This window comes from Gadus macrocephalus, chromosome 4, assembly GCF_031168955.1.
Source record: "Gadus macrocephalus chromosome 4, ASM3116895v1".
In the NCBI taxonomy this organism is placed as follows: domain Eukaryota; kingdom Metazoa; phylum Chordata; class Actinopteri; order Gadiformes; family Gadidae; genus Gadus; species Gadus macrocephalus.
This window is the reverse complement of record NC_082385.1, coordinates 8,431,017-8,454,358: the sequence shown is the minus strand read 5'-3', so window position 1 is coordinate 8,454,358 and position 23,342 is coordinate 8,431,017. Positions and strand designations below refer to the sequence as shown.

The following is a 23,342-nucleotide window of genomic DNA, read 5'->3' as shown; positions in this document are numbered from 1 at the left end:
AGAAACTTACTGATTTCAGCTCATCGCAAGAAGTGATGTCAAGTCTTATTAATGTTTGATCTCAAAAAAGGATCCAAGATACTTTTTTAGTAATAATTCAACTAAGGAACTAAGTTAGGTCACTATTTAACATTTGTAACTATTTTTTAATGAGTAAAAATGGTTTGAAAACCAATCTAGACATCTCGATGGAATCATATAGTATATGCATATAGTTGCATATTGTTAAAATGTAAAGATCGTGAACTAATTGACACAAAAAGACACACAACTCTCAACTTTGATTAATTTACCGTACATTTGTGATATTTTACACTTTATACACTCTTGACAATATATTGATATCTGAGGACTTGAAACAGGCTAGGTATAAGATTTTAGTAAGAGCACTTGAATGAAGGTATACACCAGCTGTATTTACCATCATGTTATCTAGAACTATAGATAATTAGGCTATCTATAACTATAGATAAAATGGTTATATAAATCCTGTGTTAGTCCATATGGCATGCATGGCATTCATCAAAAAAGAAATTGCATGAAGACAGAGCGCTAAGAATAGGAGACCAAGGAGAATCTCAGACATATTGAAACATTTTCACACAAAAACAGACTGTGGAAAACGGAGAGCCATCCTTATGAATATGTTAATCTCTCATTCTGATTGACGATGATGGACAGATGTCAGTTAGAGCTGAGGGGCCTTTGGTATACAGGCGGAGCGCCAGAATAACATCATAGCACTTAGCTGAGAGAGACAGTCGTAATAGTAGAGCAGAAGGTTGGTGGTGCACTTAAAGACAAAGACTGGTGGACAGACAGCAATCCTACTCTAAGACATGAGGTGATTGATATATTGGATATTATATTAGAACTTGCTGAGATTTTTCTTCTCAAGACATTTACAAGTAAAAGGCACAGATCCTGTATGCAGCCACGTCGAGACACAATACAGTAACCGATAAACCTTGCATGACATGAACCCCCTGGGGCATGTTAAAATGTCTTTCGACCATTTCAAAAGCATTTGTCAACATAAAACATGTTTGATTTCCTGCATGTGGTTTACAGCACCAGACCTTTATAAATATTTTCAACAAAAAACGACATAAAAAAAAAATCGACTCCAGCTCTAAAGTTACGGTGATAATAAAAGTGCCTCGACCAATTGGAATACATTTGCATAAAAAGCCTTTTCCTTCGACGTCCGCTGTACATGTGACTACTGCAGCAGGTTGCTTTTAACATGCGCTGGCCGCTGTATGCGGTGTGTGACGGGTGGAGGGAGGGGCGAGCCGGTCTGGGGGGGGGGGGGGGTCCCTAGCCCTGGAAGAGGCGCACGCGCTGGGCGATGTTGCTGCGGCACAGGGGGCAGTTGAGCAGGGCGTCGTTGCACACCAGGCAGCAGCACACGTGGCCGCAGGGCAGGAAGATGACCTGAGACTGGAGGAGGAGGTGGAGGTGGAGGTGGAGGTGGAGAAGGAGAAGGAGAAGAAGAAAGACGACAACACACAGAGGGATTAGCGTGTCATTAACACGGCCATGTGGCTGCCACGGTACTCAGGTTATGGAGGGAAGTTTACAAATTGACAGTCGTTCTTAACCCGACCAAATTTGATGAGCATAAGGTATATTTGGTAGGTGTTCACGGGCTGTAATAAAGCAAGGAGTGTAGCGAAAAGCGCGATCCATAGTCAGAGTCCCAGTGGGTCTAGCGGCGCTGACTGCTGGGACCTCACCAGGGAACGCCACTACTCCGCCCTAGTGGAGTGCTTTCCTTTCCTCACTTAAGTCAAAGGCTTAGCTCTCCCGTGGAAAACTCCTGCTCGGCTGTACTTAAGTGCGTTAAACAGTGCGAACCATCATAGGTGAATAATGTGGTCCAACCGACGAGTGACTCTAAACTATAGAAGAGCACTCTGAACTCTAACAGAGTGTTGTCCTTACCCCCCTCTCCATGCAGACCACACACTCGGAGCTGCCCGGGTCCATGCTGCCGGAGGCAGACGGGGTGACGGGGGTGTGGGGGGGGCTAGGGTACGCGGCAGCCACCTCGCTCCGGAGAGGGGAGTCCGGGAAGGGAAGAGGTGCGGACGGTGTCACGGCCTCCGCCCCCGCCTCCTCCTCCTGCTGACAGACGGCCTTAGAGGCTCCTGGCACACAGAGAAACAAGGGAAACACCAGGAGTCAAGCCAGGGCAATTCACTGACAAATCACGGATAACGACTCTAGGATTATAGTCATTAGCTAATGACTCTCAGATTTAAAGTTAGCTAAACTGTCATTAACCCATTACAGTGTATCAGTAGTTTGGCGAGCGTCCCTTTGTCCTAGTCGATTTTTGCAAATGAATTAAAGGGGGGACATATTATACCACGAGGTGTGAGTGTGATTAGCCTTACAAGCCGTTTCGAAAATTGGCCCCATATGACATCACTAGTGGGTGTGTCCACCTAGATCTGTGCTGGATAGATCAGTCTACCAGCCTACCCAGTGGACTGAAGTAAACGTAGCTCATCTATCCAGCACACATCTAGGTGGACACGCCCACTAGTGATGTCGTATGAGGCCGATTTTCGAAACTGCTTGTAAGGCTAATCACACTCACACCTCGTGGGATAATATGTCACCTTTAACTATTACGATGCCATCCGGGATCGTCCCTAGGTTCTTAAAGGCGACCGTAGGAGTAATCGGTGGTTGGTGCAACTTCCTGGAGGATACCTGCCTACAGGGAAGTAGGCTGGGCCCTTTCCTGGATATCATTGACACATGTTTCTCTGTAACCCACTGAGTGTGGGTGTGATGGTGTAGAACTGATGAAGTGGTGAACGAGTGACGAAGTGAAGGTCAGAGAGGAGCGCGTGGCTCTAGAGGGCAGGAGCGTACCTGCAGGGGAACCGTGAGAGTGTTTCTTGGCCCAGTCCAGCAGCGCTTTCTGGACGCCGACTTCAGTGACTCCGAGCTGAGGGGGAAACAACACCACCGGTCATCAAGCCTGCCACACCGCCTATTAACTATGATCCTCTAGAGTCTCGAACATACACGTAACCATACGTGTATGGTTACCCGGAGTGAACTGACCTTGCGGAGGTCAGACGCGCTCATGTGGCGGAGGGTCTTGGTTGTGACTCTGTGGTGAGCCAGGGTGGGCATGTGGTGCTGAGCAGACAGCTTACACAGCAGGTTCACCAGCTCCTTCTCCAGGCCAGCTTCCTGTTTAGACAGGAAGTAGAGGGGATGACGATTCATACAAATACTTACAATTGATTGGTCCCACATCTCCCGTCTCGTATCAATACTCAAATGTTATATCATTGTAGTTTATCGAGGCAATATAACATCCACTGTATATTCACATGTACTTGTGTGTTTACAAACGGGTCATAGGTGTAGCAATTTAAATCATCAACGGGCCCAATCCCAATATGAGCCTCCATGCGAGCATTTTGACGAGGCTGCCCTGTTTTTTTTCAATAAATAAATATATGTGATCAGAGATTATTATAATCTCAAAAGGATACTGATGGTTTAAAAAAGGTACAATGCAACACATACATCATAGTACAGTACAGTACGCATTCTACCGTACTACATTATAAAATGACCATGATCAGAGAATGTTAAAAATGCTGGCTTCTCTGACCACAATGCTACAGCCATGTTCCCATTTAAACATTAAAGTTTCGGATGGGTATTTTTGTTTTTGTTTTGGCCTGTATGTTATGATTCACTATAATACCATAATACCCCTTTAACACTATAACTGCCAGATATTCAACAAATTGGCACATAAACACAGTTGTGCTGTTGCCATGGAAGCAAGAAAACAAACCTGCTCAACTGAGATTGTACTAGAACCAAAAAAATCCTTGTCCTCCCCTAAAGCTCCAAGGCTAGAGCCGTGCTCAGCCGTTGTTTCGGGCTGTTTTGTTCAAAATCTTGCTCCCTTCTTATGTTTTCCGCTCCGTCTTTCTTCTCAACTCCCACATCTCCCCTTTACTCTCAGCCTTAGCTCATGTTGTGACTTTGGGTTGTGTGGTTGTGCTCCCCCGTACCTGCATGCGCAGTGACAGTGGCTTAGCATCCAGCAGCCTCTGGTACTGGATCATCCAGTAGTTCTGCTGGTTGGACTCTGACTTGAGTTCCATCTCCACCTGAGACACGACACACGACACACACACACACACACACACACACACACACACTCAAAAAATCCATCTCTGCCAGCATAATAGGAGTGTTTCACATGATGTCACCCACATTCCATGCCACCATAATGGTGGCTTTGAACAGGTGTCTATTCGAGAGCTTTCCAGCTTTTTTGGGCGGGACCTCACCAGAACTTGGCGCAGCTCCTGCTCTCTCTGGTCCTTCTGCTTCAGCAGCTGTTGGAGCAGGTCGCTAAGAGCAGTACGCTGGTCCCCCAGGACCACCTGCTCACACACACACACACACACACACACACACACACACACACACACACACACACACACACACACACACACACACACACACACACACACACACACACACACACACACACACACACACACACACACAGGCCCATTGATGTACAGACACACAGGGACACACACACAAAATCACACACACACACACACACACGCAGACACATACACACATACAGAAAGAAAAGATTGGCGAAGAGATTCACATGCTCATGCGCTATTTAAGAGGATAATACAGAGTTCCCATCAGCATTTCAGTTTTCATGATCTGATCTGCAACACTGCAGTCAGGCTGTTCTAACATACCGACTAAATCATGACGTGAGCGAACGCCATGTCAACTCATCTGAGCGCATCTGTGATCCCTCTGTGTGAAATGTCCAATGTGGGTCATGATGCGATGGCGATGTAGAGATGAGGCTGCGCCGCGACTGAGAATGAATAACCAAATGGTGGTAGGAGGACGAGGAGGGAAGAGAGAAGAGGAAGGCCTTGGGTACCCACCTGCAGGTTCTCAGTGTCCAGGTTCCGTCTCTTAACCTCCAGATTAGTGAGTTGCATTAACTCGCCCTCTATGAGTTTGATCTGGAGACAACGGGGGATAAGCACAAGGGGGGGGGCGGGGCAATCAGGGAGATGGTAAGCCGAACAGCAAGCCAAGCCGAGGACCGTTAGGAATGACTCCGCAAAAAAAGAAGCATTAGTAGTCTCCTCAATACCAAATCAAGAAATTTAAAAAGTCCCAATGCGATGATGGTGATAGCGTCTTTCTGTTTTTGCAAGGAAACACGATCGATAAGGTACATTTCTTATCAAGCTTCATCCATTAATCCTAATTAATATTCCTTATAGTTGCAGTATGTTATGTTTTTGTTGCGTTTTTTTATATTTGTATCAAAAAACGTTTTAATTTAACAAGCAAGATATATATCGATTGTACTCCAAGAGCGGGTTCATTTAGTTTGTTAACAAAAGCTGAGGAAAAAAATACTAAATTCAGAGGAGAGTCTATCGAGACGTGTATCATCATCCGTCTCTCTGAATGGCTGTCAGGTGAGCTGGCCGTTGAGCCACTGACCTGACTACGGATATAGCCGTGCACACTGTCCTTCTGCAGCTGCAGGGCCTCGAAGGCTGCCTTCTGCATCTCCTCCTGGGGAACACAGTCAGCAAGCAGAATCAGAATCTGATTCAGTTTCGCCAAGTTTCCACAGAGTAAAAACCAGGAATTTGACTTGATAAAAACAAAAAGATGGCTAGTCTTGTCAGGGACCTAATAAATAAGTCATAATAAAGTAAGTTAAAGGATAGGGCATTTAAGATGATATCTATGACAAAAGACAATAAGAGACACTTCAAGAAAAAAAAAAAGCAAGAGAGGGATCTAGCTCCTTATGTTAACGGAGAAAGGACAACCCCAGTCTAGGAGATTAAACAATTGCCAATTGCAGTTGGCATGAGTGCGGCTCATGCACAGGATATTCTAACTGTGAATTTAAAGGACAGGATATAGTTATGTTATTACGTATATATGGAAATATATGGTTGTTTAAATTGCAACTTTTAACAAAAAAGTGTAAAATCTCCGTTAACTATTTAATTTCATGGAATTCAAATATTTTTGAATTCCATGGAATGAGATAATGTACAGAGATTGTACACTTTCGAATTTGAATTTGATTTCACTCATAGGAAAAAGAAAGCGAGCATTCTGAAACGGAGAAACAAGCAGCGAGCATTCTGTACGGACAATTATACATCCGTACCTCTTGAAGGATCTGGCTGATGGCTTTGGACTTGTCCAGCAATTGCAGAGAGAGCACCTGATCAAACCTCCTATCTAAATTCTCCATGCTGAAATAAAAGAGGGTACCCACATACACACAAGTACTTTAGTTTATCAAACAGTAATAATAATGATGAAATCGTGAATTATTTTGGGGAATGATTGACGGCTTTGCCTGGTTCCAGCCCCAGAATCCCCGCCCACTTTTTTCAAATGTTCTGTGACACAGTTTCTGGTGCCTGTTGCTTGGGTGGCACTCGGCTTGGCGTGAATATACAACAAAACGGCGACTCAAGTAACGAAACGGACGCATTTATCTATCTTAGAGGGTATTTCTTTACTCTACGGATTCTGCTCTTGGAGCCGTTTTGAAAACACTTCCAGAAATACCTGCTCGAAATCTAAAGAATAATGGCCATTCCTTGCGGATACCTGCCTTGTGATTGGTTTAGATCAGGGATGGGCAACTGGCGGCCCGCGGGCAGCATGCGTGCGGCCCGCGTCCTCACTCAGTCAGGCCCGCACATAATTAAAAAAAATAAAAAATAAAATAAAAAAAAAAGAATAATAATTGATCGAGTTACAGAAAACTCGGTCAAGAAAGATGAGAAGAATTCATAGAATTCGAAGGCAAACCCATGCGTCTAGTTTGCTTAGAAGCGATATCAGTCATTAAAGATATCCACTTAAGTCGCCACTACAACTACTACAACTGCTTGTTGGGTTTGAGTTCATTGAGTTGTTGCACTTAATGTTGGGCCTGTTTTTCAGTTTTTCGACTTCATTGAATGATGATGTATGTGAGCCCTTTGCACTGATAAAAATACTGACCATTCATGTGGCTGTTTGAGCATGGAAAACATGAAATGAATGTATGTTGGTTCAATTAACATACCGTACATAGGTTATGATTCTGGATGATTTTTTAGGTAGTGGCCATCCCCAAAATGCACCAGAATACAGGAAATCATATCTACCAAATTCAAAATTGTGTAGCTTCTCTCAGCTCACGTTTAGTTGAAGTGTGCAGTCATGTGGCCCTCCGATGGTTATGATGAAAAATGTGGCCCTCTTTATCATGAAATTTGCCCATCCCTGGTTTAGATAGAAGTTAACCCTCCCAGTCTCTGAAAACGGCTCATACAGAAAAAAAACGGATTGATGCAGTGACGAAATACCGATTCACCATGATTGTTAAGCTAGTAAAGTCTTACCTCCTGTAGGCCTCTGACACCATATTCTTCCTGCGATGGTCACTCAACGCCTGCAGGTGGTTCATGGAATAGCTGTCTAGTAGCATCTTCTGCATGGCCGCTAGAGGGAGACAAACAAGCATGAGGTTTGGGCAGGGGGAAACGAATCCTTTAAATAGAGGAACAGAGAATTACAAAGTGGGGCCACCTTTCATGGGGTTGTTTGCTTTCGTTTTCAATCATTCTTTTTCTTAACATAATAATAATAATAATAATAATACATTTAATTTAGAGGCACCTTTCAAGACACCCAAGGTCACCAACATGATCAATTATACAACGTGTACAGTGTACACGTTTTGGAACCGTCAACAATGAAGACTTTGACTTGGACGTTCATAAAGGAATTTAATGGATGGACAAGTCCTCTAAATGTCCAAGGATACTTACTGGCCACTTCTTTCTTCCTGAGAGAATTAGCTTCATCCTGTGTGATGGCAGTCAGATGCTCCATACGAATTCTTGTTATGAAAATACAAAATCCATGTCTCATCAAAAAAAACGAATATTTCTAAGACTTTTCTTGTGACGCCCTCATGCTAAGCGAAACAACGACGGTCATGTTTCTAAATTAAATATTTGTCAAAATATCAGTCTCACCGTTCTTCCTCCAATGCCTGAAGAAACTCTGAACTCTTCTTTTGTCTGTGTGGATGAATGGAGATGCGTATAATATTATGCCTTCAAGCACAGACCATTCCCTGGCCAGTGTTTTCCTTCAAAGCAGTTGAAGACGAGTTTGACTTTCCGATTTTATCCTTGCTTATGATGAGTTTTCAGTCTCATCGTAGGTCGCTTTGGGTGAAAGCGCCCGGTGCTAAATGACTGACGGTGTCTCGTGTGAAGGTACCTGGTGTTGTCCATTAGCATGCTGCTCACACGGCTTGAGACGTCCTCCTCCGCCTTCCGCACCCGGGCCAGGATCAGTACCCTGTCGGCCTCCAGAGCCCTCTGCTGCTGGGACAGGCCCTGGTCCAGACGCTCGCGCTCCTGCAGGATGTCCCATCATAAAAGGTATGACGGCCCATCGTGGAGGAGGAGCAAACAATGATGCCCCTAGGTCTACTAGGGATTAATGTTTGCGTTTACCTTTGCATCTACAGTTCATTTTGCTTCCAATTTATTGTTAATATAGACATATTTTCTTATGTTTTACATTTTCATCTTGTTTTATAAAAGTTGTAACATTTCTGCATTCAAATATCTAAAAAAACAACGAAGAAACTATCGTATGTATTTTGTTGAGTTGTGTTCACACATTATCCTAAACATTTCCATCCATGTTGTTAATACTTTGACAATGTAAACTCTAAGCATCCTTGAAGAGCAGTCCCAAATGTAGGGGTACCAGTTTGACTGAATTGAGCACGTCCTCTTTGTGGGAGTTGTTCATGAACAGGAGATGCGTGTGCTCCTTCTGCCGCTCGTCCAGCTGTCGCTCAAAGGCCAGCTTCTCCTGCTGCTTCTGCTCCTGGTGGCGGCGCAGGGAAGAGGTGTCAACACATGGGTGACACACACCAAGGATGGAAGTGAAGCCCTGCATGGAGTCTCTGGAGCCTCTCGGCCAAACGCCAAAGCAGTAAGTAAATAAAGGCAGCAGATCCAGTATGTAGGTTCAGTGTGTCATGTTGTTGTTTTATACATTTGTTTGAACTACTGTTTTTGCCGCTCAGAAGATATTTTCGAGAATACTTCGGCAGTTTACTAAGGTTTATCCAAACAGTCATACAAAATACATGTAGCTTTAAGTTAACAAGATTTGGTTTGTCTTTATAACATAGATACACAGATACTTATTCTACAAACATATTTAAATTAAAATAAAGAAAATAAGTGACATACCTTTCTCTTCGCATAGTCATTGAATTTAGTCTGCATCAACAAATGGAAAGAAATTGTTAATTATTCATCCAAACACGACAGAAAATTGTAATCACATAAAGACTCCATAAAGTCCATGGTTTGACTTTTTTCACAAGCTCAGATAAAATACAAACTTTTGAACCCTCTCATGTACATAAACATTGCATTGCATTCCTAAGACGAGGGGTTTAGTGATGCAGTTTTAATGACCCTATGTCTGACAGTATGCCGTATATTAAGCTGCTGAAAGTGGCAGTCTCAGTCTTGCTCACCTGCCAGACCAATTCGGTGCTGTCGACTGCATCCTCGTTAGACTTGCAGCAGTCGTTCTCCAACACCGGCAACAGGTACTGTGACGGAGGGCAGTATTCCTCCCCCAGTTCTACACAATCACAGGAATAAACGCAGACCTGTTCACATTAAAATGAGCATACTGGGTTTATTATAGCTTGTCTTCCACACGGCAGCAGAGATTCCGATTTGTATTCAAAGTGCTTGTGCAGAAGCCTACTGAAGTCGCCATGACAACAAGTACTCAACAGAAGAGTGGTGCCAGTGATAGAATAAAAAAAAGAGGACATTATTTAGTTCTGCTAGTTACTCGATTCAGGAAATAATGACATTCAGCACATATATCTCTGAAGAGCAAGCATTACTATTGACTACACACCACATATGGTTTACACCACAAGAATATGAGTTATGGCTGAGTTACCAAACAGCCAGTTGTTTCTGTTATTCTCCTTGCTGTGGTTGAAAAAGTACAGAGATTGTGACCTGGAATGGGCCTGACATCATGTGAAACCCCCCCTGCTGCGATTGGTTTAAGGGTGACCAATCCGTTTTTGGGCAAGCATAAAATAATAAAGGAGGTCCATGTGCTGATGATTAAGTTCAGATATGTCAATGCATTTATGCTGCAGATATGTGAACGTTTATAGAGCTGTACACATGTGAATGTTTTTATAGCTGAAGATATGCCTGTAGATATATCTACGTCTGTATATCGTGAGATATATCTATGCCTATATGGCTGTAGATATGTCAATGTGTAGGCTTATTTACCAACGCATGGGGTCAGCTAAGCTCAGGAGGAAGAGCTTGTTGACTTGTAACCGGAAGGTTGCTATTTCGTCTCCCGGCACCTCTTAGCTGAGTCTCACTGAGCAACATACTTGACCCTAACTGCTCACGAACTGACTCCGCCCTCGGTGTGTGAATATGTGTATGAACCGTTCACTTTGGATAAAGGCGTCTGCTAAATGTAAATGTAAAATGGGTCTCTCACCGTCGCAGAGGAATTGCTGCACCGTCTCCGTACCACCAGTACACACAGACGCCGGAGGATACGACATCATGGTAGCGTCAAGCGTTAAGCTCTGTCCAAAACACACAAAAACACAGTTCCAATAGTGAGCCATCGCAAACATGACATAATCACAGACACCAAGGGATGATGCAGAGAGCAGTCGTGTTTCCAACCTTGCATTGTTCATTCGTTCACACACATACCTCAAGTGTTTTAATTTTGCCCAGGTTTTTAGGGAGCTGACGAATTTCATTGTCACTTATGTCCAGGGTTCGTAAGCTCCTCATGGATCCGACTGATTCTGGCAGTTCTTTGAGACAGTTACCTGTCAAAAGACACTTTATTTAAGTTTCATATAGCTGGATCAATCAGTGGCAATTAGGTGGACACCAAGCACACGCTTACCTTTGACATTGAGCGTCTGTAGATGTTGTAGATCTCCGATGGATTCGGGAAGAGTTTTAATCTGGTTTTTCTCCACATTTAAAACCTAAATGGAAAAACAAATAAGCAGCCAAATTATTTTTTGCTGTCATGATTTGATCCATTTGAGTATGAAGCGCAATATAGACAGTGGTTGTACCTGAAGGGATCTGAGCTTTCCGATATCGTCTGGAAGTGAGGTGAGCTTGTTCTCATGCAGATCCAGCACCTGGGGTGGACATTTGCAAGTTTAGGAAAGAATGAACATTAAGGAAACACAACACAAGATAAGAACCCAATAGGATGGGACCTAGGTGTTGAGATGCTAGGAGGGATGTTATGTGTGTACCAACCAGATTGGTCAATTTACTTCCTTTTCTATTTGCTTCAATACTTTGGCCTACCAGACAGTAGAGAATCCGATTATTTCCTTCCGCAATACTTGTATCGTCAGGTTGATTCAGAAATCAAAGTAAGCCACTAACATCTATGTTATCTTATTCAAAGCTAAATAATGGTACCTTCCTACAGAGGGCTCTATACCGTACTCCCTGATAGATATTTGAATCAACTAGGTTCGGTTCCGTTTCGCTACTTTAATCAAATAAAATGGCAGACCCGTAAAATCGGCCAACAAAATAATTTATAGCATCATAATATTTACAGAATCACGATATTTACAGAGTTCTAAGAATATTCTAAATATTTCATAAATAGGTTATGGAATAGTTTGAGCTCAGATGTACAAGCAAGCAAATACCACTGACAAACAGTTTTGCTGGTTGTGTTACAGCCCACGCACACAAACGACTTTAGAAACAACTGGCATCTCATCATTAAGTCTTGCTGTGGTTTCCATACCTTTAGCGTCATAAGACTGCAGATGTCAGATCCCTTTGGCAGGAAAGTCTTCAGCTCATTACCGTGAAGAATGAGGACCTAGATGAGCAGAGAAATGAAGGCTTATTGTTCTGATCGGACCCTGTCAAAGGGATAGCAGTCACCAGCCATTGACCATCACTGTCCATAAGCCATAGCATCACGGTTTAGAGGGGGACGGACCGCATTCTATTCTAGTGTCTATGTTTCTAGCTGCTTTCCTCCAATGCTAAGGCATTAACCTACCTTTTTCTGCAGCACTTTGCTGATGGAAAAGACACAGGATGGGACCTGTGCAGAATACAAAACAGAATACAAATCGGCATGATGTTGACTGCCGGGTAACAAATGAAATTGCCCGGTCAGCCAAGTAAATTTGGACTGGGACTGCAGATGGATGTTCTGATCTGGTAAATTCAACGCTTTTCCTCAAGACTCATGGCTTTTTGTATTGTCTAGCGTAGACTAGCAAATAAAAATGTATCAAAACAAATGACAACTTTGTTAGACCACAATCATAATGTCAATCTAGATACTCGAACACACAAATATCACATGACTTAAAAGGACAATTCCGGTATTTTGAACATTGAGCCCCCTTTCTGGTTTGCCTAGGATGAAATAGAGTGGTTAACTTCCAAATTTTTAATATTGGTCCTGTCTCGAGTATTTGGCTAACTTCGAATCGCCCCTGCCTGCTTTTGTAAATGAACCGGAAACTGGTTTCGGTTCCGATCCGGTTTCCATTTAATTTACAAAATGCCAAATAAAACACGACAGAAACTGTATTTCATCACGATCCTTGATTAGGAACATAAAAGAACACGACTAACCACTCGATGAATTTCCCATTTCAGAAAAAGAACGTTAAGGGGTGTTTTTGAACGCACATAGCCAGCCATTGTGAAGCAGGCAGGGGCAATTCGAAATTAGCCAAATACTCGAGACAGGACCAAAATAATAAATAAATTCGGTGTTAACCACTCTATTTCATCCTAGACAAACCAGAAATGGGGCTCAATGTTCAAAACACCGTAATTGTCCTTTAAGGCAAATAAACAATATTATCATTCACATTCTAAGAAAAGAACAACAATACATGTAACAAAAGGTGTAATGGTCATTGTTTCTGAAATGAAACAATGACTCGTACAATGACCCCATCTATCTATCTTACAATGAATGAGTCATACTGGAGTATATAGCTATGTCAATCATCAAGTTAGAGTTGTTGTATGTCCCGAACTCCTATTCAACAGTACATTATTGCAATATTTTGCAACATACAGATTACTTAATAAGGTAGAGCTGTGCCCAGGATTTCAAAAAGTGTGGTGTGTCTTCATTTTATCATGTGAGATTCCATCAACTTGAATATTCAAACTCTGAATATCAGCTTTATTGCTGCATCACTGTTTTGCAACAATACATAAGGACTCAAATTTCCTCCATTACGTAATGCTGTAACGCGATGGCAGTTCAATACAAACAAATTATTCAAAAGGGTCTGGTACACAAATAATATGATTGATTTCAGAGACTAATTTATGTTGGTGGTTTGAGTAGACAACTAAGATGCAGCATCATAAGCTCATTGCCACCCACCTCGGAAAGCTCACACCCTGAGATGTCCAGTATATCATCCGCACCGGCCTCCTTGGACTGCAAAACATAAACCTTTTGCTATAACCAAACAATATTAATGGGAAGTTTGGAGGAGAAATTTTCTATTTTAATTTGAGACACAAACATAAAACACACAGACAAGTAATTTAGGGAATAATAACATGATTATTATGCAACCCCATTTGCAGCATCATGGGTAGGGCTTATGACCTCATACCTTTGTTTATGGCTACTACAGTGCAGAGGCTAGACAAAAACATAAATATTGTTGTTTTTTACCAGACACAGCTGATACTCAAGACGTCTCTTGGACTCGTCACTGGGTTTCCTCTTTTTGAAAAACAACGGCATTATGGAAGAGATATCCTCTGCTTCTTCTCGGTCTTCTTTCTCCCCTCCCGCCCCTCCTCAACACAAGTGCTTCACCAGTGACTTCTCTCAGTTGGCTGGAGACACTTCTCGGATACTACGAATCGACAAAGAATACTGATGAACAACGATAACAGTATTCATCATCATAATAAAACACAGGAACGAGATGCGTATTGCTCAAGGTGAGGCTAGATGTAGATAGTACCAAAGTCGTGCATATTAACGGATGTTAATATGTGAATATAAGACCCATTCGGAAGTGACATTCAATAGTTATGTTAGAGTGCTTCTCCTGATGTGAAACAAGTTAACGTTGATATGTTTTTCTGGCTTTTCAGGATTAGTGATTTACACATCCATGCTAACGCTAGCATTCCCCTCCGTGTTGATGTACAGTTTCCAAGTGTCGTTGGATTGTCAAGAAAATGGTGATACGACAGCTGTGATTACAGGCTTCACGATAACAACAAACGAGCTAAAAGTAATGTTATTGATCGAAAGCTCTTCATTTCAGTTTGCCTAGTCATATATAACAGCCAAATAAGAGCAACTCTGTAACGGGTATGGCGTTAAAACGCTGTTACTCACCGTGTAAACCTTAGTGTTGGCGAACTCAGTTGAATAAAGAATAAAATATGAACGGTTGATTTAACCAAGTTAAAATGGTAAACATCAGCTCCTTCTTCTTCTTGTCCCTGAAAACATGTAACTTGGCCTAGTGGGCGGAGCACAACCTTAATGAGCCTCGATGACATCGGACTTCCAGATCCACCCAATAACCTCAAACCCTAACTCATTTGTCCATTTATAATCCAATACCAAAACATCATAATTTCAACCTCATACATTAATGAACCACCAAGATGGTTTAACTTTTATAAATACCAATACGGTTCCCTCTAAAGATAAAAAAAAAAAAAAAAAGACGACCAATTACGATATTCTGGAAACCCAAATGAATTGTTCAGTTGCCCATAAAGTAAACACTAAATTAAACAAGAGTTTGGAAATTGATTTAGTCACTATTTCTGCCCCACAGAACTTCATAAACCACAATCCATTGCGCATCTAAACCAGTGACCTTGTGGTGAAGATGGAAACCAGGAAATAGAAACATGTAGTTTTTAAAGTGATCTCAAAACATCAAATAACCATGCGGGATGTATCACCAAATGTCTTATCAAGAAAATGACAAAAAGTTAATACACATCTCAAAATCAGCTATAAATCTAGCATTCACACTTTTTACCGATTTGAATGAAATAAAACACGTCTAAACAAGTCGAATGTATAATATGGGATATGTTTATAACATGTTAAGCACTCCCAAATTATTTGCATGTGTCACAGGAAACATGTGTTGTTTCTAGAATCAGAGAGTGTTGTCCCAACGCATGTCCATCCCATGACATTTTGACCTTTGTAACTTGAACAAGGGGAGAGGAAAGTCCACTATGTCTTCACTGTAATTTTCAGATTATAATTTGGTTAAATACGTTATAGAAATAACATTATATTGATCATTGTATTAAAGCACAAATTTTACCGAACTCTTAGCCATTTGTAACATTACAAATTATTTGGGAATAATTGGATCACTACTGGAATTAAAGTTGTCCTGAAAGTATTTTTAGACCTGCATTTTCCCAAAAAAATTATTATGAATATGATGTGAATGGTCTTAACTTGGAAATCCTCAGTTAAGGGATGGAAATTTATTATCAAGCAGAAGCAACATGATTGCAAAGCTACACATTTCAAACATATGCGTAGGCCTATATTGTCAGTGGACGTTGTGAAGTAATTTGTCCAGCAGATGTCACACTTTCCAAAGTTTTGTAAAATTCATAAACCAACGATTATATTTCATCAACCGAGTTGATTATAATTTAAAGTAGTGTTTAAAGTAGTAGTTTTGTTAGCTGGTTATAGCAAGGTATACCAGCCAGCTCCCACGTTTTTTAACCTCCAGAGCTCACTTGCGAGACAATACAATTAGGTTTTAGTTGTTCTCGCCTCTGCAAGCCATGCGTAGCCAGCAAACAGGATACGGGTTTAGTTGGAAGACCACAAGAGCCAGCAGGGGTAGACTATAAATAAGCACCTGATTAAAGCCGTTGACACTGATCTCAGATGTGATTATTTTTCTGCTCTTGTGAAATTTCCTTTAGCGTAAAAGCAAAAGCCTACTTAATGTTTACCCCCACACCTAAAATTTGACATAGGACTATAAATGAAAAGCCTGTTTATAACGGTGTTTTATGGGAAATTTGCTTAAGCTTACTTGTATAAATCACAGTTTGTTCCAGGAAGAATAAAAAAAGACTTGGTAAGTAAGACAAGTCTACAACTGTTCCATTTTCCTCGCAGCAAATACCTCCACGTTTTTCTGTCAGTGAAAGAACCGTGGATTGGTATTGATAAACAGCAAAAGGGTTTTTGGCAGGAATTTCCAATCAAACATTTCATATTGCCTGCAATAACCTCATAGAAACTTGATCACGAGCTCTTGGGCTTACTTGAAGAACAACGTGTTTTATCCTGAATATATATGTTATAATCTCGGAAATAATTACATGGTGTAACTTCCATAGAAGTTAGACCATGTCACCCGTTACACTTTTAACTGAACTGTGAGCCATTGTATTGGAATGAAAGACGTTTTATTCCAGACCCAAGGCAAGATGCGCAGCGATGACATTCATCACTTGAGTGTGTGCCAAATTAAACAGCCTGATTTATTCTGCACACAGTGGACCCACAGTAGCTCAATACATTTTGTTGGTTTAACATGAATCAATTGACCAAACTATTAAAGACAAATAAAGCTTAGCTCAACCACAATAGGGACAATATTTGTCATGCTGAGGAAGTTGATTATTTTCTTCACAGTGCTTAACAGTGCTAGGGTTACATAAACACCTATTCATTAGGCAAAGCAAATGTTTCTAACATAGCTATCCATCATTCTGACACGTACCACGCCCACTTTTCCATTAAACCACAGCCGTAAGGGGGCGGTCCGTATTCTACGTCACAATCGACTCATTTAAATATGCATTCCGTGTGAGCCTGGGACTTGGCGATGCCTTTACTTTCCCCATAACGCTATGTACTAGCTCCCATTCATTTGTAGGCCTAAACTAAACTACATACTGAATACCATTAGGGTTTACGGAATGGGACCAAGAAGACGGTAGCGCCTCAAAACGACCACACTCGCGCCGAGGTCCATTTGAATCCGGAGAAAAAACTTGGAGGAACGAAGATACTCCCGAACTTCTTCGAATCGGCCAGGTAACGTAGCGTTCGCTCGGTGTGAACCTCCTGAACTGCGGCATGTCTTCAGATCATAGGGGGCTTCAACTTTTCAAACTGCACTGACGGGCGTCTTATGTTAGATCGAAAGAGCGGACGGATCCTTAATAGCACAGCACGTTTGTACAGAAGCTTATTAACGTCAATATTTCGGTGAGTAGAACGCATGCGTTTCATCTTGGCCGCACTTGGGTCCAAATCGAACACTTGGAAACCATTTCTGTTGGATGGACCAACTAAGTGAGACATAACGACCGTCCAGTGATGGAATAGTAGGCTAACTTTTTTTTCATCCAAGGCCTGTAATTCACTTTTAACGTTGGAGGACTACTTTGAAAAATGTGGGATCCGATTTGTCCAGTCTCGAATTGTGTCTTTTAATTGGTGTCTGATTGTTCCATTAGGACGTCTACCTTTAAAATCTTCACCCTCAGACTGGACGTAAGAAACGACCAGAAGTAATTTCATATTAAGCATTAGGTACAATGTAAAACAATGCAACTGTAAAGTATTATAGTAGTTCATAGTCTTCTTAAATTGATTGAATAAACGCGGTTAAAGTTGAGCTCTTGCTGATAATATCAGTTCAGATTTAACATTAGTAAATGCTTACAGACCCTTAGTCTATGTAATAATCGTACAATAGCATCACATATTTAAAACAAATGTTTTCTTTTCTCCAATTGCCTACCCTTTCAAAGCATAGTTTAACATATGGATCACATATTATGAATATTCAAATTGCGGTTCAGTCTGCTGTTTTAGAACACAACCCTGCAGGGTATGAATTCGATTTTTGTGCAAATGAACCATAGTAAGTCTGTCACCTTAAAACCAAGGCTCATTTATCAGTTTGACTGGAGTTCAGCGATATGCCATATTTTGTTTCACGTCATTAACTTCTATCCTGCTCAGAACAAAGTCTCATGCCAGGCAGGGACACATGCAGTGCAATGCATGTCACAAGAGCTTTTTTCTTGATGATCTCTTCTTTCACTCTCTAAAACAATGGACGAGTTCAGGCCTCTCAGTTCCTCCTGAAATGTTAAACACAGATTCAATAGTTTGAGCTTTCTAAATTACATTATTTACAATGTGCACTTATTTAACTGAAGTAAATGGTGGTAAATGGTGCACTACTGCTCTATTTTAAATATAATTAGCCTCCTAAAGGGATTCCAAGGAGGCTGTTCAATAATAAAAACAGCCAAATATTGACTTGCACACGTCATGAACACCTAAAAGTTGGAATTTGGAGGAGGAAACACGGAAAAAGGATTTCTCTCTTCGGTTATATAATATGTATTACGCTATATCAGTATATAGCTTGCTTGTATGGAATATTGCTATGTAGGTTCCCATATGCTTGATGACATTGGCTGTTTCACGTGTAGTTGCTGACCTCAGTTAGGCCTTGTTTATGAGGATAGAATGAACAACACTAAACCCAACCAGCCGGGGAAATCTGACAGAGACCAAAAACTACCACAGGGACCAGCTATAGTCTTTTCATTGTTCTGAGTTGTGTGTGTGTGTGTGTGTGTGTGTGTGTGTGTGTGTGTGTGTGTGTGTGTGTGTGTGTGTGTGTGTGTGTGTGTGTGTGTGTGTGTGTGTGTGTGTGTGTGTGTGTGTGTGTGTGTGTGTGTGTGCGCGCGCGTGGGTGCGTGCGTGAGTGTGTGCAGAGAGTTTATTGTTTTGAAAACACTAAATCAGAAATCATATGGGGGGGGTACATTTTTCTCTCCCAAATACTTTGTGTGGTGGCTATAGGAGAAATAATAATAATACAACTTAACAAAAAGAAAACAACCTGTGTATGGAATTAAGTTATTATTTGTATTAATTTAGTTGAAAAATGATCTTCTTAAATGACCCTGGGAAACCACAACTCCTCTCCCGTACATAATGAATGTTTTTTTTGTAATTTGATAACATTTTATGTAAAACATTACGGTCGATTCAATCTGTTGATGTATTTATCAAAATGATTTATTTAAAAAGGAACATTCTTGACAAACATATGTCACTCAACAGGATAGACCAAATCCTATTTTAATACACAATTGTTTATGCAAATAAATCCAAGCAATGCTTAGACCTGTGCAGGAAGGCTATAAACGCATTAGAATAGCTTCACTATAGAAAGACAAGGTTGTGTAAAGAGGGAACAAATGGATACAAATAATTGTAAATGTTATTGCAATTAGAATAGTTAATTGCAATTATTAGCAGATTTCATATATTTTGTTCTTTGATATTCTGCCTTCCTTTTATGTCGAAGGAATAGCATGTTGTCCAATGTATTCCCTATCCCAGGTTTCTACATCTTTAAGCCCGAAAGGGATAGGTAATCGAGGGCATTCTAACGTTGTCTGTTAGTCTAATTGACATTTGGCTCTTGGTCTGAATTTGACTCTATCGTCATTGGTTTCAATCTATAAAATGGTTGAATCAGTGGCTGCAGCAGAACTGAAGATTTCCAAACTTCTGATGGACTCAACACTCTGGGTCATTTTCACAAATTCTTCAGGGGCTCTAAAGCCCTGTGTTGATCTTGTAACAAGACTCTTTAGTCCTCTTTGGTTGAACTTGGCCTGCATTGTCCTTTCCTTTACATGCCGTGATGTGTTCTGGCATGAAGCTGCTAAACTTGTTTCACAGGCTTGCGGCGCGAGATAGCCCGCCATGATACTGCAGAAATATATTTTGCAAAAAGACTATCCATCATTGCTTATAGCTGCACACATACGGCTGTAAACTAAAATAACCGACACAGATGGAGATGAATGCATGAGGTAAGTTCTAGATACAGGTATACTTCTGTCATACTGAGACAAATTGACGGATTAAATAGACTTTTCAGTCAGTAGCGGAGTGCCCAGATGAACCAGAAATGAATGCATTTCATAAGGTCGGGGGGCCTTTTATATTGCTGGATTCAAGCCTTAATTGATTTCATGCTGGGATTGCGCTGCCTTAGGAATCTGGCAGTAAAGACAGGAAATGATGAAAAAAATGGAAGTAGTCAGAGCGAGAGAGAGCGAGCGAGGGTCATGTAAGGCATCCTGTGTTTAAACGCTAAAGGAACAAGAAATGCTTTGTTCAGAGTGCACAGAAGCCTTAATGTGCTAAATGCATCTTTTTATGAAGCTCCGTGTCGGGACAGATGCTTGGCCTCTTTGACACAATTGACTTCTGTGTTTCCTGTATTGACCTCATGGATAGATAGAAATGGCTTCTGATTTTGAATCGATCTGTACCACTTGCGGATGGCTGGTGCATTGGCGAATAAGGCAACAGGATACCCCTGTAACAGAAGCTTCTAAAAGCTTTGCATTGTTTCCTAAAGTCCCACATCAGAATGTACAATATTGCAAATGGGAGCCACTGCAGAGCTATGTTTGGCTGAGGGAACTGTTGGCCGAAGCAGTAGCCCAAGGGACAGAGAGGGAGAGAACTGGCCTAGTTGTGATGTCATGACGGCGGCTATTGGGACAACAGTTCTCATACTGCACCACCTTCCCTTCACGTTGAGGACAAATATACGAGGCCCCTTTCGTAATACCTAATGGTGTTTCATTTTCGGCTTTAACCATGACCCCTTTGACATTCATACTATCTCACTGCCACACACACACACACACACACACACACACATACACATACACATACACATACACATACACATATTCATACTATCTCACTGCCATTGGACATCAAAATGTAGATGTGGTATTTGGGTAGGAAATCTTTGAATTGCGGTAGATGTCACTAATATAGGACTTTGTAGGAACCATAAAGGAGATGAACGTAGACATTTTTATCGTTACAAGAATGCAACGTGTGTGTGTGTGTGTGTGTGTGTGTGTGTGTGTGTGTGTGTGTGTGTGTGTGTGTGTGTGTGTGTGTGTGTGTGTGTGTGTGTGTGTGTGTGTGTGTGTGTGTGTGTGTGTGAGATAACTAATATGTCTGTGTGTAATTAATCTATGCACTCTTTGTGTGTTTCCTCATCCTTCCCTTCCTGAGTCCAGTTTCTTCCTGTCAGATAGGGTCCACCCGCTCCTCACTCGCCTTGTGAAGGTTGTTGGAAACAAACCTCTCTGTACTGTATTGAGCCATCTGGTGGTGCTATATCTTAGAAGGAGAAAATTAAACAACACGGCTTCAGTGTTCTGCCCACTGTATATCGCTCCCAAGGTATTTTAATTCACTAATAACAACAATGTCAACATTAAGATCACATTATAAAGATCAATTGTGACGAAGATTTGAATCCGATCGAAACGTAGTCCTCGTTCTTACTAGTGAAAATGAATACCTAGGATGCAATCCAAGTGTGAGGACTCGACACTTTCAAACGTTGTGTTAAAACCTGCAAAAAACATTTATTTGTTTTTATATGTCCTTCTACGACCAAAACTTTAGGTCGCTTGCACCATTCGTCATTACCATGAAGGTTATTTTGTACCTTTTCAAAACAAATTCATCACTATCTTTCTCGCGCATAAACGAAAAGAGAGTCAGGTGGGAGATCACGGTCGCACCAAGGACGGTTCTTATCATCCAGAAGAGTTGAGCAGAAGTGCTGGCCAAAGTCCTTATTTGTTTCAGCAATTCAAAATAGAATAGCAGCCATTCATCAGAAATTGTGTTATTAAACGTTCAAATGTCGTAAACATTAAAAACTCAAAATGCACCCGAGATCGGACCGGTTTATATCCCCAGCCTACTTTGAAAGCATCTACACTTTTAGGCAGAGTTGATCTGGAACTCATCCCAAGTTCATTGGAATCTTCTTCTTTTTTTTTATCATTTGTCGTAGTTACTGAACCGTAAATGGATTCCACCGACGAGTCAGCTGCGTGTTTAACGCAGTAACGTTAAACAAGCGATTCCAAAAAAAGATCAGCCGTTCACGGCCACTGTGCTCCATCTTATACGGTGTTCCCTACTCCCTAATTGGAGCCAGGTGTCCAGCTGCCGAGGGTGGTGGTGTTGGTGGTGGTGGGTGGGGGGGTTGGTGGGAGAGAATCAGGCTTAGCTGCGGAGGCCTTACAGCATGCTCAAATAATCTCATGGGAAGATTTCTCATAAAGCCAAACATAGCCTTGCTGAAATTAGACGCTCTGGAGGACAAATTACATCGGCGTTGTTCATTCGGAAAATGAAATCTGTCCCTGCAATTATTCAGTGTTGTTGTTGGCGTGGAGAGTAAATCATAGCCGGGGATGAAAAGGCTTGTGGTGCACAAGCGGAGGCCTCGCACACCCTGCTATGCGTCTCCTTGTGATTCAAAAGTTATATTGCTCCCAGCTGTGCATGGGACCTGTTTTAGTTTTGTCATGGAAATAATGAGGAATCGCCTATACTGTTTTGAGTGACCTGATGTTACCACATATGAACAATGATGTTTCTAGAAGAGGGGGGGGGGGGCTGTTTTCTGCACTATGTCACTTTTTCACTGTATCGCCTTTGTTAAAATGGTGGGTTTGTTGCCTTTTTTCGCCTCCAAAACCCAAATGGTTTCGGAGAGTAAAAAAATACCCGGGGATGTATGAGTCATCAAGGCAACCCTGTGACACTATTTTCAAATCGGTTTTTTTAACAATTCAAAAGCGATAGAGAAAGTGGTGCTAAGTAAACACAATTTCTTATTTGTCTGTGCGACTGCAAAGAGAATAGGTGAAAAATGTGATGACGACGTACCAGTGAAGAAACATTTTCTTCTGTTCATTGAAAGTCACTCCATCTCATTATGGAGCGACCACAGCTTTTAATTAAGGGAGAGCTTGTTGACAACCTCAAGGAACACCTCCTTGGAACATATTATCAAGGTGAATGTTTCCCAATGTTTCTCTCGGGCGGCTCTACAAAGGGAGTCCCGTTGGCCGGGGAAAAAATCTTTGAACTGGTTTTGATTTCAGGACAGCTGCTTTCTGTTTTGCCACTTTCACCAAAGGTACAATTTGTACGCGTAATTGTTTTTGTAGGTGGTTAGTCCAGTTAATTCCCATAAACGTTTCCATCCAAACGAATAGCCCCTG

General features: G+C 41.5%; 2 protein-coding genes and 1 long non-coding RNA gene across 6 annotated transcripts in view; 2 read left to right on the top strand and 1 right to left on the bottom strand.

The window, feature by feature from the left end:
* Positions 1-279: 279 nt before the first annotated feature.
* Positions 280-14,730, bottom strand: lrsam1 (leucine rich repeat and sterile alpha motif containing 1). 2 transcript variants are annotated; one of them, XM_060049940.1, is made up of 25 exons: positions 14,569-14,730; positions 13,888-14,074; positions 13,588-13,644; positions 12,229-12,273; positions 11,965-12,042; positions 11,264-11,332; positions 11,086-11,170; positions 10,884-11,005; positions 10,660-10,750; positions 9,644-9,753; positions 9,351-9,380; positions 8,857-8,979; positions 8,359-8,498; positions 8,109-8,153; positions 7,899-7,969; positions 7,470-7,569; positions 6,236-6,323; positions 5,548-5,622; positions 4,974-5,054; positions 4,341-4,436; positions 4,059-4,157; positions 3,085-3,216; positions 2,890-2,965; positions 1,948-2,153; positions 280-1,443 (listed from the first exon to the last, which is right to left on the bottom strand). In XM_060049940.1, exons 2-25 carry the CDS (start codon positions 13,957-13,959, stop codon positions 1,321-1,323), a joined length of 2,214 nt encoding a protein of 737 aa, XP_059905923.1. In that variant the 5' UTR covers positions 13,960-14,074; positions 14,569-14,730; the 3' UTR covers positions 280-1,320. The 2 variants fall into 2 exon arrangements, with proteins under 2 accessions (XP_059905923.1, XP_059905924.1); XM_060049941.1 differs by lacking the exons at positions 10,660-10,750; positions 10,884-11,005; positions 11,086-11,170; ... (4 more) ...; positions 13,888-14,074; positions 14,569-14,730 and having other exon boundaries at positions 8,857-9,065; positions 9,644-9,718.
* On the top strand, positions 14,024-16,107 carry LOC132455888 (uncharacterized). The gene is made up of 2 exons (XR_009525342.1): positions 14,024-14,162; positions 14,319-16,107. It is a non-coding gene; the product is annotated as an uncharacterized LOC132455888 (long non-coding RNA).
* Positions 16,108-17,013: 906 nt separating this feature from the next.
* lmo4a (LIM domain only 4a) overlaps positions 17,014-23,342 on the top strand; it is a 12,949-nt gene continuing 6,620 nt past the window's right edge. For 2 of the 3 annotated variants that reach the window (XM_060049938.1, XM_060049936.1), the window contains exon 1: positions 17,016-17,277. The gene's annotated coding sequence lies outside the window, so the exon portion shown is untranslated. Of the gene's footprint in view, positions 17,278-23,342 lie in introns of all 3 variants that reach the window. The other variant, XM_060049937.1, reaches the window with a different exon arrangement.

Bases quoted from the DNA above. Each gene is read 5' to 3' on its own strand.
- lrsam1 (XM_060049940.1), bottom strand. From the start codon at position 13,959: ATGCCGTTGTTTTTCAAAAAGAGGAAACCCAGTGACGAGTCCAAGAGA. The intron at 9,381-9,643 runs GTGAGCAAGACT...TTGTTGATGCAG, and splicing joins GCACCGAATTGGTCTGGCAG to ACTAAATTCAATGACTATGC. The intron at 5,623-6,235 runs GTACGGATGTAT...TGTGTTCCCCAG, and splicing joins TCAGCCAGATCCTTCAAGAG to GAGGAGATGCAGAAGGCAGC.